The 15,119-nt window shown below is 44.1% G+C and overlaps 1 protein-coding gene across 1 annotated transcript in view; it reads right to left on the bottom strand.

Moving 5' to 3' along the window:
• FAM72A (family with sequence similarity 72 member A) overlaps positions 1-15,119 on the bottom strand; it is a 64,787-nt gene that overhangs the window by 34,498 nt on the left and 15,170 nt on the right. Inside the window, exons 2-3 of the mRNA XM_044286618.1 lie at positions 11,470-11,625; positions 2,218-2,295 (exon numbers count right to left, since the gene is read on the bottom strand). Of these exons, the coding sequence (XP_044142553.1) occupies positions 2,218-2,295; positions 11,470-11,621 (230 nt within the window). The 5' untranslated portion in view covers positions 11,622-11,625. The remainder of the gene's footprint in view (positions 1-2,217; positions 2,296-11,469; positions 11,626-15,119) is intronic.

A 15,119-nucleotide genomic window follows, 5' to 3' on the forward strand; every position in this document is an offset into this window, starting at 1 on the left:
CGTGAAGCCTGATTCTCTGCTATGACATGCAGACTGATTCTCTGCTGACATGAAGCCAGATTGTCTGTTACGGGACCTCTCTCCTCTGCCTGTGTGTGTGCTGGGCCTAAATATATGCCAATGGACTGTTGCAGTGGTGGCTGACGTGAAGCCTCATTCTCTGCTATGACATGCAGACTAATTCTCTGCTGACATGAAGACAGATTCTCTGTTACGGGACCTCTCTCCTCTGCCTGTGTGTGTGCTGGGCCTAAATATATGCCAATGGACTGTTGCAGTGGTGGCTGACGTGAAGCCTCATTCTCTGCTATGACATGCAGACTGATTCTCTGCTGACATGAAGACAGATTCTCTGTTACGGGACCTCTCTCCTCTGCCTGTGTGTGTGCTGGGCCTAAATATATGCCAATGGACTGTTGCAGTGGTGGCTGACGTGAAGCCTCATTCTCTGCTATGACATGCAGACTGATTCTCTGCTGACATGAAGACAGATTCTCTGTTACGGGACCTCCCTCCTCTGCCTGGGTGCTGGGCCTAAATATATGCCAATGGACTGTTGCAGTGGGGGCTGACGTGAAGCCTCATTCTCTGCTATGACATGCAGACTGATTCTCTGCTGACATGAAGACAGATTCTCTGTTACGGGACCTCCCTCCTCTGCCTGGGTGCTGGGCCTAAATATATGCCAATGGACTGTTGCAGTGGTGGCTGACGTGAAGCCTCATTCTCTGCTATGACATGCAGACTAATTCTCTGCTGACATGAAGACAGATTCTCTGTTACGGGACCTCTCTCCTCTGCCTGTGTGTGTGCTGGGCCTAAATATATGCCAATGGACTGTTGCAGTGGTGGATGACGTGAAGCCTCATTCTCTGCTATGACATGCAGACTGATTCTCTGCTGACATGAAGACAGATTCTCTGTTACGGGACCTCCCTCCTCTGCCTGGGTGCTGGGCCTAAATATATGCCAATGGACTGTTGCAGTGGTGGCTGACGTGAAGCCTCATTCTCTGCTATGACATGCAGACTGATTCTCTGCTGACATGAAGCCAGATTGTCTGTTACGGGACCTCTCTCCTCTGCCTGTGTGTGTGCTGGGCCTAAATATATGCCAATGGACTGTTGCAGTGGTGGCTGACGTGAAGCCTCATTCTCTGCTATGACATGCAGACTGATTCTCTGCTGACATGAAGACAGATTCTCTGTTACGGGACCTCCCTCCTCTGCCTGGGTGCTGGGCCTAAATATATGCCAATGGACTGTTGCAGTGGTGGCTGACGTGAAGCCTCATTCTCTGCTATGACATGCAGACTGATTCTCTGCTGACATGAAGCCAGATTGTCTGTTACGGGACCTCTCTCCTCTGCCTGTGTGTGTGCTGGGCCTAAATATATGCCAATGGACTGTTGCAGTGGTGGCTGACGTGAAGCCTCATTCTCTGCTATGACATGCAGACTGATTCTCTGCTGACATGAAGACAGATTCTCTGTTACGGGACCTCCCTCCTCTGCCTGGGTGCTGGGCCTAAATATATGCCAATGGACTGTTGCAGTGGTGGCTGACGTGAAGCCTCATTCTCTGCTATGACATGCAGACTGATTCTCTGCTGACATGAAGCCAGATTCTCTGTTACGGGACCTCCCTCCTCTGCCTGGGTGCTGGGCCTAAATATATGCCAATGGACTGTTGCAGTGGTGGCTGACGTGAAGCCAGATTCTCTGCTATGGGACCTCTCTCCAATAGATTTTGGTTAATTTTTATTTATTTAATTTTTATTTTAATTCATTTCCCTATCCACATTTGTTTGCAGGGGATTTACCTACATGTTGCTGCCTTTTGCAGCCCTCTAGCTCTTTCCTGGGCTGTTTTACAGCCTTTTTAGTGCCGAAAAGTTCGGGTCCCCATTGACTTCAATGGGGTTCGGGTTCGGGACGAAGTTCGGATCGGGTTCGGATCCCGAACCCGAACATTTCCGGGATGTTCGGCCGAACTTCTCGAACCCGAACATCCAGGTGTTCGCTCAACTCTAGTAAAGAATCCTTTCCTGTATCGATGTCTGAATTGCCTTTTCTCCACATGTAAAGAATAAGTATACTAAATATAGCAGTAATGGTCTTGGTGCCTGCAGAGTGTTGTCGCATCTTTGTGTTTCTTACGTTAGCGTTAGTAGATTGATGCGCATATACCCTAAATACCCCTTTTCTGCCATATTTACCATCTTAGGCAAGCTATATTCTTCAGCTTACATCGGCAGGCTTCAAAGTAATAACAGCTTCCCACAAAGTCTACAGAACTGGGGAAAAGAAAGCAGATTGACATTTATTAATATTTAGTTAAGTAATCAGAGACTGGACATAAGAATATTTCCTATTAACTCTTTGCAGCCTATGTAATAACTCATTGACGTGAAAGAAAACAGGCGCACATTTGTAATGGACCCATCAATCTTCATTAGGAGTCTTGGATATTGCTCCATGTAAGGTCTTGTGTATATGACCATATTTTTCATCCATGTGCTCTCCAGTTTCTTTGCAGATAGAACCCTGACCTGTTCGTTTCTTAGGGACCATCTGTATTTATTGCGGATCTGTGCGGCCGTTCCGCAGATTATAGACCATGTCCTATTCTGGTCTGTATTGCGGATGAAAATAGCCCCTTCTATTGATGGGAGTCAGAAAAACATGGGATGCACATGTGCATGAAACCTAATCCATAGACAGTTGGAAGCAACAAATCAGAAAAGGTCAGAGATCAGAAGCCATCAGCTGAGCTGCCTGATGGTACACAGTAAAAACACAGAGCATGCCACTAGAGAATCTCAAGGCTGTACAGAAAAAGGGGCTCCATTATTTTTTTTATAAAGACCAATTGAAAAAATGATTTTTAGCTCAAAATGAGTACAATGCAATAATAAAAAGATGCACCCAAAGGTGTCCATAGCCTTTAATTAAGGGTTTATGCACACGACCGTTTTTGTTTTGCCGCCTGCAAATCGCGGATACCGACCAAGTGCATTTTGCCATTTCTGTTTCAACTCCTGCAGAAATGTCCTATACTTGTCTGGAAAAGTACAGGACACGTTGTATCTTTTTTGCGGGGCTTCGAAATGGACACACGGATTCGGACTGAACATACGGTCGTGAGCATGAGCCCTTAGTCACAGAGTCACCCAGGCTTTATAGAAGTGCATAGTCTCTCTTTTACTCCGTCCTTTTAGATTCTATACAAAATCCAATACAGATCCTGCTCTATGGAAGCCTCGAAGCAGAAATCTAGTAGAGTTTACATCTTGAGGGACATCTCCACAAAGGGTTTAATAGCCATAACTGCAGACTCACATTATAGAAAACAGGTTTGTCTTAGGCCTCTTTCACACTACCGTATGGCTATTTCAGTGTTTTGCGGTCGGTTTTACACAGATCCGTTGTTCCGTTTTTTTTGTTTCTGTTGTGTTTCCGTTTCCGTTCCGTTTTTCCGTATGGCATATACAGTATACAGTAATTGCATAGATAAAATTAGGCTGGGCATAACATTTTCAATAGATGGTTCTACAAAAACGGAACGGATACGGAAGACATACGGATGCATTTCCGTATGTGTTCCTTTTTTTTTGCGGACCCAGTGACTTGAATGGAGCCACGGAGCGTGATTTGCGGGCAATAATAGGACATGTTCTATCTTTCAACGGAACGGAAAAAACTGAAATATGGAAACGGAATGCATACGGAGTACATTCCGTTTTTTTTTGCAGAACCATTGAAATGAATGGTTCCGTATACGGACTGCAAAAAACGGCCCGCAAAACGGAAAAAAAAATGGTAGTGTGAAAGAGGCCTTAGAGAGATTTTCATTGCTGCATCCGTCTACTGCACATAAAACACATTAGACTTGTATGATATTCAGAGCATGCATAGAACTGGTGCATAATCCATACAAGTACGGACAAGCTGCTTGGATTCGGTTCAGTCGCGCTACAATGAGCAGAAAATATCAACCCAATGCACAGGAAAAACAATCCTTACAAGGCAAATTACACAAGATAACGCTCACCCACTTACATGCAGATTACATGCCTGGATGAAAATAATAAACTGACACCTATAAATCTGTCAATGGGAAAATCCCCTTGTGCATTCTGGTGCAGTGACTTACCTGCTCGTTGTAGCTGCCTAATATAGATGCAGTGTAACCTACTTTCACACTAGCATTTTGGTTTCCGTTTGTGAGATCCGTTCAGGGCTCTCACAAGCGGTCCAAAACGGATCAGTTTTGCCCTAATGCATTCTGAATGGAAAAGGATCCGCTCAGAATGCATCAGTTTGCCTCCGTTCCGTCACCATTCCGCTCTGGAGGCGGACACCAGAACGCTGCCTCCAGTCTTTTGCTGTCCGCCTGACGAAGCAGAGCCAAACGGATCTGGCACAACAGAAAACGGATCCGTCCCCCATTGACTTTAAATGGTGTTCAAGACGGACCCGTCATGGCTATAGATGACATAATTCAACCGGATCCGTTCATGCTAATGTAAAAGTAGCCTAAAATGTGTGACTGATCATGTCCTAAAATGAACACTGTACAGACAATAGGCAACCCCTATTGGAAGGAATTCTCAGTCCACATTGACTTTTGAATGTCTTCCCATGTGAACCGTTACACTGCATGCCAGCTGGTTTACTACTACATAGCAAGCGGATATGCAAATGCCTTCTTCCCAGAATTCCAAAGGAGCATTGCCTGGCCTATAAGACTCCTCACACCGATTAGGGGCTCTCCATAAGGATCCTCCTAACTATATAGCAGACACTAGTAATGGCTCAGATGTACATGACATTTCGTGTTTTACTGTTCGCCTTTGGTTACAGAACATCCGTGGATTTTGTACATGTAGAATAGAACTCAAATCCTGATGGAATATAAAATAACCTCACAGGTTTTGGTTTATTGTTCCTCCCTGCATAGGTAAATGAGAAATGAAATGACTGTAGTTTCTCTTCTAGTAACTGACACAGGTCTTCAAGGGGTTTTCCAGGATTACTATCCCTTTTAACACATATGCTTATGTAGCTGGTTACTTCATGTACATATTCCCCATGCTTTTTTGTCTTCAGTTTGGGCCCTGCTAAACCGTTTTCACTATGTACAGTATACAATCCCTCTGATTTGTTTCCATCCTGTATGTACCACTTCCTGTATCCAACCAATTTATTGAGGCACGTACACATACAGAGGAAGTCCCAGGTGTAAATGTGGATAGCATCCAGGAAGTGGCATGCCTAGGGTGTTTGGCACCCAGGGCGGGTCCTTTCTCTGGCACCCCCCACCAGTACTTTGTACCCCCTTACAGTAGTATTGCCCCCATTGTACAACCTTTACAGTAGTTTTGTCCAGATATGCGCCCTCTCATGGTAGTTATGCCCATATTGTGCCCCTTCAAGGTAGATATGCCTTCACTGTACAACTTTCACAGTAGTTATGCCCACATTGTGCCTCTTTAAAGTACTTATCCCTTTATTGTGCCCCCTTCACAGTTGTAATGCCCTCTTTGTGCTTCCCTCACAGTAGTTATGCCCTCTCTGTGCCCATTTCAAAGTAGCAATGCCCTATCTGTGCCCCCTTCAAAGTTGTAATGCCCTCAGCTGTGCCCCTTCACAGTAGTAATGCCCATTGTGCCCCCTCCACAGTAGTAATGCCCATTGTGCCCCCTAATACTAGTAATGCCCTTTGTAGTAGTATTGACCTCTGTGCCCCCTTTGTAGTACTATTGCCCTCTGTGGCCCCTTTGTAGTAAGAATGCCCTCTGTGCCCCCTTTGTAGTAGTAATAATGCCCTCTGTCCCCCCTTTGTAGTAGTAATGCCCTATGTGCACCCTTTGTAGTAATTTTTCCTTCTGTGCCCCCTCCATGGTAGAAATACCCTCTGTGCCCCCACCATGGTAGAAATGCCCTCTGTTAAATAAAAAAAAACAACAACAGTAACTACTCACCTTGTCCCGTTCCTGAAGCTCCCAGTCCTCTCTCCCCTACAGACACAGATCGCTCTGCAGCACTGTGTGGGCAGAGCTTATGCAGATTTACGGGCTGCAGGCTCCGCCCTCACAGGCTGGCAGCGCGATCTGTGCCTGCAGGCTGAATGGTGAAGCGGGGAGAAGTCTTCCTGCTTCACCATTCAGTGAGGGAGAGACAGAGCGCAGGGAGCTGAGTGACAGGACCACAGTTCCCTGTGCTCCAGCAAAGAACGCTTCCATTTCTTCTAGGCTCTGGCACCCCCTGAGAGCCGGCACCCAGGGCGGACCGCCTTCCCTTGAGCACCCCACTGCCTCCAGGTTTCTGCTGTTATAAACAGCACACACTGGGTGGTGATGTCTGCGAACGGCGATAACGCCGATTGCAGACATTTAACCTCTCAGATGCAGAACTCCCAGGACTCAAACGGCTTGCCCATGCTGATATCGGGGAATCCGTTCGTTGGTGGTGGTAGGTTGGAGCCTGCTTGAGGCAACGCCACAGGTATTCCTACAGAGGCCTTCAGGTGGCAGCGCTCCATAGGAAGATATATAGGAATTTCCCATAGGCTGCATTAATAAATAAATGCAGTCTTTGGGAGAAATGACTTTTTAAAAGGGTGAAAAAAGCTTTTAGAAATATAAAAAATTCTAATCACCCCTCTTTCTCCATTATAAAAACAAACAACAAAAAACTAAAGATCATAAGCATCCCGAAAAGCCTGTACTATTAAAATCTAAAAATAATTATCCCGTACAGCGAACATAATTTTTCGTTGCTTTGCCTCCAAAAAAATATAATAAAAATCACACACCCCAAAACCATATCAATATAAATGACAGATTACAGGGAGCCCTCACGCAGCCCTGTAGATGTAAACATAAAAAAGCTATAAGGGTCAGAATATGGAGATGCATAGCAAAAATCATTTTTTCCCCAAACTTATTTCTATTAAAGTTTTAAAACAAAAAAAATTATATAGAAATGTGGTATCGCTGTAATCGTACTGATCCGGAGAATGAAGGACACAGGTCAGTTTTACGGCAACTAAAAACTAACCTTTAAAAGCTGTGTTTTCTAGCTTCCCGCTACATAACATGCAATATTAAATGTGAATGGGAAAAAAAAGGAATGGCTCAGGGAAGGCTGGGCGTAAAAGACGGAAATGAAAAATGGACCAGTCCTGAAGTGATTGAAAGGATGCTGGTGCAAACCAGAAAACCCCTTTAAGGTGGATCTGTTACCACTTCACGCTACACTATTTAAAGGTGTTATTTTAAGTATGTGTCACCTATGCGTACACACCCAATTAGTCCCGTAAACAGAGAGGTGGGTCGATATGGACAATCAGATTCAGACAGAGAGAACTTGAGGACCTCTTGTTCTCAAAATCACTGCCGTTGGATATTTATCAGCTATCTAATGCTTAGATGAATACTATTCATTGAATAACCCCTTTAGGGTCTGGTGCCCTATTAGCCCTAATGGCACAAAAGAATATTGTGCCATTTGGTCAATGGCAGTTATCAAAAAGTTTGGCATAATTATACAGGCCCTGTATTCCTGAGGAAACACTCCCCTTGCTTCTGTAAGCTCTGACCGGCTGCCATGTACTGGGCTTCCTAAGGCTAGGTTTATGAGTCACGGCTGGCGCATGCGATCAAGACCCTGCCCACCTCTGGTGTGATTTTGCGGGTTGATCTGAGGTATAAACTTCAAAATTGTGCAGTCATTAACCACCACTGGTGGGCAGAGTTCGGGCCATGTGGAAGCCACGGCGTGTACATCCAGCCTAAGGAACCTTTTATACAGGTAGATTGTTAAAAAGAACGGGCCTGCAGTGGTCGCAATAACGCCTGTACAAGCGTCATATTCCGGCCATTTTACTCCCTGGAAAAAGTCAAAGGTGTACCAATACGCCTTAGACTTTTCCCTACTTTTCATCAGCGTAGGGCGCGCTGCAAACGGCACAGGCAGCGCAGCGATGCTGCCTGTGCCTGCAGTAACCAATAGCAAAGCTCTGGACAGCAAGGAGCTTTGCTATTGGTTAGTTTTGGGGGGCGCAGGAGAGATACAGGTCCTGCATCAGGGGAAGCCGGCGGGCGCTGGAAGAAGGAGGCGCCGGCTCCCAGGGGATGTTTGAATATGGAGTGCTGGGCAAGCTCCACAAGGACCCTGGTGGCGGTGGAGCTAAAGACTGGGCCCGGACATGAAGATGGACGCAGAACAAGGTGACAGCAACGTGTAATGTAACGATGTGTGTGATGTATGTAGTGCAGTGTGTGATCATCACACTGCACTACATACATCACACACTGCACTACATACATCACACACTGCACTACATACATCACACATGCATACATCACATGCTACAGTACATACATAACACACATGTATACATCACACGCTGCACTACATACATCACATGCTACAGTACATACATCACACACATGTATACATCACATGCTACAGTACATACATCACACACATGTATACATCACATGCTACAGTACATACATCACACACATGTATACATCACACACTGCACTACATACATCACACACATGTATACATCACACACTGCACTACATACATCACACATGCATACATCACATGCTACAGTACATACATAACACACATGTATACATCACACACTGCACTACATACATCACACATGCATACATCACATGCTACAGTACATACATAACACACATGTATACATAACACACTGCACTACATACATCACACATGCATACATCACATGCTACAGTACATACATAACACACATGTATACATCACACACTGCACTACATACATCACACACATGTATACATCACATGCTACAGTACATACATCACACACATGTATACATCACACGCTGCACTACATACATCACATGCTACAGTACATACATCACACACATGTATACATTACATGCTACAGTACAAACATCACACACATGTATACATCACACGCTGCAGTACATACATAACACACATGTATACATCACACACTGCACTACATACATCACACATGCATACATCACATGCTACAGTACATACATCACACACATGTATACATTACATGCTACAGTACATACATCACACACATGTATACATCACACGCTGCAGTACATACATAACACACATGTATACATCACACACTGCACTACATACATCACACATGCATACATCACATGCTGCACCACATACATCACACGCATGTATACATCACACGCTGCACTACATACATCACACACATGTATACATCACACACTGCACTACATACATCACACACATGTATACATCACTTGCTGCACTACATACATCACACACATGTATACATCACATGCTGCAGTACATACATCACACATGTATACATCACACGCTGCAGTACATACATAACACACATGTATACATCATATGCTGCAGTACATACATCACACACATGTATACATCACATGCTACAGTACATACATAACACACATGTATACATCACACGCTGCACTACATACATCACATGCTACAGTACATACATCACACACATGCATACATCACACGCTACAGTACATACATCACACACATGTATACATCACACGCTGCCCCGTTCACATCACCACTATTTATTTCTGTTGTTCTGCTTATCTAATGGAGCAGAACAACGAAAATAACGGAAGTGCTGGATCGGGCATGTAAGGCTGGGTTTTTGTCATACGATCAACATACACAACAGATGCCGTACTGTGACATCCATCACCATGGAGTTCCATAGTAAAAATAAATAAAAGGATTGGAAAGTGTAGTGTACCAAGTCCAGCAAAAAACATGTAGGCTAACATATCTATTTTTTTTACAGTGCAATTCTATGGTGACAGATGGCACAGTATGGCGTCTGTCTGAGGCGTCTATTAATGTATATACGTTTTTTGTGTGTACATTAAATATATGGCAAAAATGCCATGTGAACCCGGCCTAACTGACAGGGAAGAAGCTGAACAGACCCCGCGTACGATGATGGAGGCCGTTCAGTTTCCATTCACGAGTCTTTTTACCAGACCAAAAAAGTGCTGCACATGAGGCTTTTTTGTCTGGTCTTTAGACAGAATCTGCAACAGAGGCTCCAAACGCAGCCTCCGACACAGAATATTATGTATCTGAATTACTGCAAAATACCCCTCAAAAATGGTCGGAGGAGTATTTTTACTCTTCTGTAAAAAATGTAGTGCGACCTCTGTGGGCCTGTCCTCTATATTAGAAAGTTGTCACCGTTCTCAAGACTTTATTTTAAATGCTACAATAATCTTGTCTTATTTTACACTAATGCTATCGTTGGCGTGATCGCTTGTCCTTCCTCCTCCTCAGCCAAGCACTGGCCTCAGTGGCCACGTGCCAAACATCCAAGCATTTTGCTGAGGCCAATAATTGGCTGTAACATCATGTGAATGAAATACTTGAGGTCATCCCTGCAGAAACGGCAGTGAACACCAGGGCGTTGGAACTGGAGAGCCGGGGGATTTAACTGGATTTATTTCATACCATTTTCTGCTCATCGGCAAATGTCCTAAATTCCTAGGCAACCCCTTTAAGGTGAAGTAGGCGTTCCAACCGGTACTAGTGAATGTACCAGATTATCGTGAAGCTCTCAGGGAAACAAGGTCATGGTCAACCTTGTGATTGTTGCATAACATCTAACCCAAAGACATTTTTGCAGTGGTGGGTAAGTCACCCCTTGACCAGGGTTCCCATGTGGGAAACACTGATGTTGCGATGCTGTAATGCTGAGGTTTTGCCACAACTCCCAGTCAACCATGTACCACCTGTAGACCTAGTCAGCCTGTGGTCAGGACAAAAGCATCAGAGACATATCATTCCTACTTAGGCCTCCGTGTGTCTTCCTTTATTTTTGGAGGATCACCAGACATGAAGGAAAGTAAAAAAAAAAAAAAATCTTAGCCAAGTTTGCCATGGAAAAAAACGGCTGCAACCGCGGATGACAATCTTGTGTGCTTCCGTGTTTTTTCACGGGCCTATTGACTTGAATGGGTCCGCGAACCGCTGTCTGTGAAAAAAATAGGACAGTTCATATTTTTTTCACGGACTGGAAACATGGATCACAGACGCGGGGATGACAAACGGTGCATTAGCAGAAAATCACGGAAAACGGAACAACGGACACAACAACGGTCGTGTGCACGAGGCCTTCACGCGCGTGAAAAATGCATCAAAACGCATTGCACCCGCGCGGAGAAAATTGAACTAAACGCAATCGCAGACAAAACTGACTGAACTTGCTTGCAAAATAGTGCGAGTTTCACTGAACGCATCCTGAGCCAATCCGTCACGCCCGTGTGAAACCAGCCTTATACTGCGTTTACCTCTGCTGGCAGTGAGACCCAGTGTTAACCAGTCATTATATGAGCACGTGTTCTCTGAAGGCATGAAACCTCTGGCGTGTGCACTTACTCAGTGGGAGGGATATCTGTAGAAAACATCTCCCGCTCCGCTCCGGCCAGCAGCTCTGCCTTCATTCCACGTGCGCTTAGCACCTGCTTACAGTACCTGCAGTGCAGGACAGAGACTTGCTTCTCCTTAAAGATGGAGGCCACAAAGGACATGATACTGCAAGTAGAAACATACTTCATTAGCATAGACATTGCTGAATTTATCACTTGCCCTAATGTCTGGGATAAAAATGTTCACGAAACAAGCCTGATAAAACAATGGCAGCATGTAACCTAGTCCCAGTCAGTGTCGCTCGGGGCAAGGAGGGTTTGTGTCTGTGATAAAAGGACAGGAAGAGGTAGGGGACCAGAAGATTCTGCATCCACCAGGACCTCCAGAGGCCAAAACTGAATGGGTCGGAGAAAATGGGCAATGATGTCAGGGTAAGGGTACTTTCACACTTGCGGCAGAGGATTCCGGCAGGCAGTTCCGTTGCCAGAACTGCCTGCCGGTGTTCTACCATTTTTCTCTACCTGGACAACAGTCTATACCCGGAAGTGATGTAGCTGCACCGGAAGTCACGTGAACGTGTTGGAATCAGCTGAAGGAGGGGGGGGTGCGTGCTGAGCAAGTGCATTCGGCTAAAGAATAGTAATCTGGCAGAACGCCGCGAGCCCATAATCTACATTAATTTGTACCCTCGTGGGCTCGCTTCACTCGCCACGCATCAGGCTCGGCATTTGCTAAAACTAACTCTATGCCGCCATTGATAGTAAAGAAAGAAATGGATGGTAAAGAAAGAGATGGATGGTAAAGAAAGAGATGGATAGTAGAGAAAGAGATGGATGGTAAAGAAAGAGATGGATAGTAAAGAAAGAGACGGATAGTAGAGAAAGAGATGGATGGTAAAGAAGGAGATGGATGGTAAAGAAGGAGATGGATAGTAGAGAAAGAGATGGATGGTAAAGAAGGAGATGGATGGTAAAGAAAGAGATGGATAGTAGAGAAAGAGATGGATAGTAGAGAAAGAGATGGATAGTAGAGAAAGAGATGGATAGTAGAGAAAGAGATGGATAGTAGAGAAAGAGATGGATAGTAGAGAAAGAGATGGATAGTAAAGAAAGAGATGGATAGTAAAGAAAGAGATGGATAGTAGAGAAAGAGATGGATAGTAAAGAAAGAGATGGATAGTAGAGAAAGAGATGGATAGTAGAGAAAGAGATTAGTAAAGAAAGAGATGGATAGTAAAGAAAGAGATGGATGATAAAGAAAGAGATGGATAGTAGAGAAAGAGATGGATAGTAGAGAAAGAGATGGATAGTAAAGAAAGAGATGGATGGTAAATAAAGAGATGGATAGTAGAGAAAGAGATGGATAGTAAAGAAAGAGATGGATGGTAAAGAAAGAGATGGATGGTAAAGAAGGAGATGGATGGTAAAGAAAGAGATGGATAGTAGAGAAAGAGATGGATAGTAGAGAAAGAGATGGATAGTAGAGAAAGAGATGGATAGTAAAGAAAGAGATGGATAGTAGAGAAAGAGATGGATAGTAAAGAAAGAGATGGATAGTAAAGAAAGAGATGGATGATAAAGAAAGAGATGGATAGTAGAGAAAGAGATGGATAGTAAAGAAAGAGATGGATGGTAAAGAAAGAGATGGATGGTAAAGAAAGAGATGGATAGTAGAGAAAGAGATGGATAGTAGAGAAAGAGATGGATGATAAAGAAAGAGATGGATGGTAAAGAAAGAGATGGATAGTAGAGAAAGAGATGGATGATAAAGAAAGAGATGGATGGTAAAGAAAGAGATGGATAGTAGAGAAAGAGATGGATAGTAGAGAAAGAGATGGATGGTAAAGAAAGAGATGGATAGTAGAGAAAGAGATGGATAGTAAAGAAAGAGATGGATAGTAAAGAAAGAGATGGATGATAAAGAAAGAGATGGATAGTAGAGAAAGAGATGGATAGTAAAGAAAGAGATGGATGGTAAAGAAAGAGATGGATGGTAAAGAAAGAGATGGATAGTAGAGAAAGAGATGGATAGTAGAGAAAGAGATGGATGATAAAGAAAGAGATGGATGGTAAAGAAAGAGATGGATAGTAGAGAAAGAGATGGATAGTAGAGAAAGAGATGGATGATAAAGAAAGAGATGGATGGTAAATAAAGAGATGGATAGTAGAGAAAGAGATGGATGATAAAGAAAGAGATGGATGGTAAATAAAGAGATGGATAGTAGAGAAAGAGATGGATTGTAGAGAAAGAGATGGATAGTAGAGAAAGAGATGGATGATAAAGAAAGAGATGGATGGTAAATAAAGAGATGGATAGTAGAGAAAGAGATGGATTGTAGAGAAAGAGATGGATAGTAGAGAAAGAGATGGATGGTAAAGAAATGGAGGGCTGGGAAAATGCGGGGGCGTTCTGCCAAATTAACATACTTTAGCCGAATACGCTTGCGCAGCGTGCACACCCTCTCCTCCAGCTGATTCCAACGCGTCCACGTGACTTCCGGTGCAGCTACATCACTTCCGGGTATAGACTTTTGTCCGGGTAGAGAAAAGTGGTAGAACACCGAATCCGGCAATCCGGACGCAAACTGATGGCATTTGTCAGACGGATACGGATGCACCGTTCCGTGGCATGTCCGTTTGCGGACAAGAATAGGCATTTCTACAAGGGGCCGCCCGTTACGTTCCACAAATTGCGGAGGGGACACAGGCGGCTTCCATTTTTTTGCGAATCTGCGGTTTGCGGATTCCTTTCTGAGAAATGGCCGCTAAAACTGGTCCCCTTTAATTGTATGGGCGCAGTGAAAACGGACAAAATAGGACGTTCTATTTTTGACAGCCATTATTCATGGGACATCAAAAAAACTGCCATGTGAATAATCTCACAGACTGCCATGTGAATAATCTCACAGACTGCCATGTGAATAATCTCACAGACTGCCATGTGAATAATCTCACAGACTGCCATGTGAATAATCTCACAGACTGCCATGTGAATAATCTCACAGACTGCCATGTGAATAATCTCACAGACTGCCATGTGAATAATCTCACAGACTGCCATGTGATGGCCATTGAGAAATGAATGCAGCCATAGACATTGGTTGTCCTCCAGAAAGAGAACAGATCAATACCACTTGTGAAAGAAAACATCTGATATTCCAGCTATTATTCAGAATTGGGAACAGAGAGGGTGGCTGAGGAGATAGATTCCTGGCGAAGAAACAACAGGCAAGTGATATAGAGATGCCGTTCAGGATGTTTAACCCCTTCTACCCCGGGCCAGTTTTCACCTTCCTGCCCAGGCCATTTTTTGCAAATCTGACATGTGTCACTTTGGTGGTAATACCTTTGGAACACTTTTACTTATCCAAGCCATTCTGAGATTGTTTTCTTGTGACACATTGTACTTTCACCTTTACTTTTTGGGCAGATTTTACATTTTAATCCATTTTTTTTCTTTAACACATTGAGGGTTAACAGCCAAACAACACTCAACATTTATTACCCAGATTCTGAGCTTTACAGAAACACCCCACATGTGGTTGTATACTGATGTAAGGGCACACGGCAGGGCGCAGAAGGAAAGGACTGCCGCATGGTTTTTGGAAGGCAGATTTTGCTGGACTCGTTTTTAGACACCATGTCCCTTTTGAAGCCCCC

Source organism: Bufo gargarizans, chromosome 3 (assembly GCF_014858855.1).
Source record: "Bufo gargarizans isolate SCDJY-AF-19 chromosome 3, ASM1485885v1, whole genome shotgun sequence".
Taxonomy (NCBI): domain Eukaryota; kingdom Metazoa; phylum Chordata; class Amphibia; order Anura; family Bufonidae; genus Bufo; species Bufo gargarizans.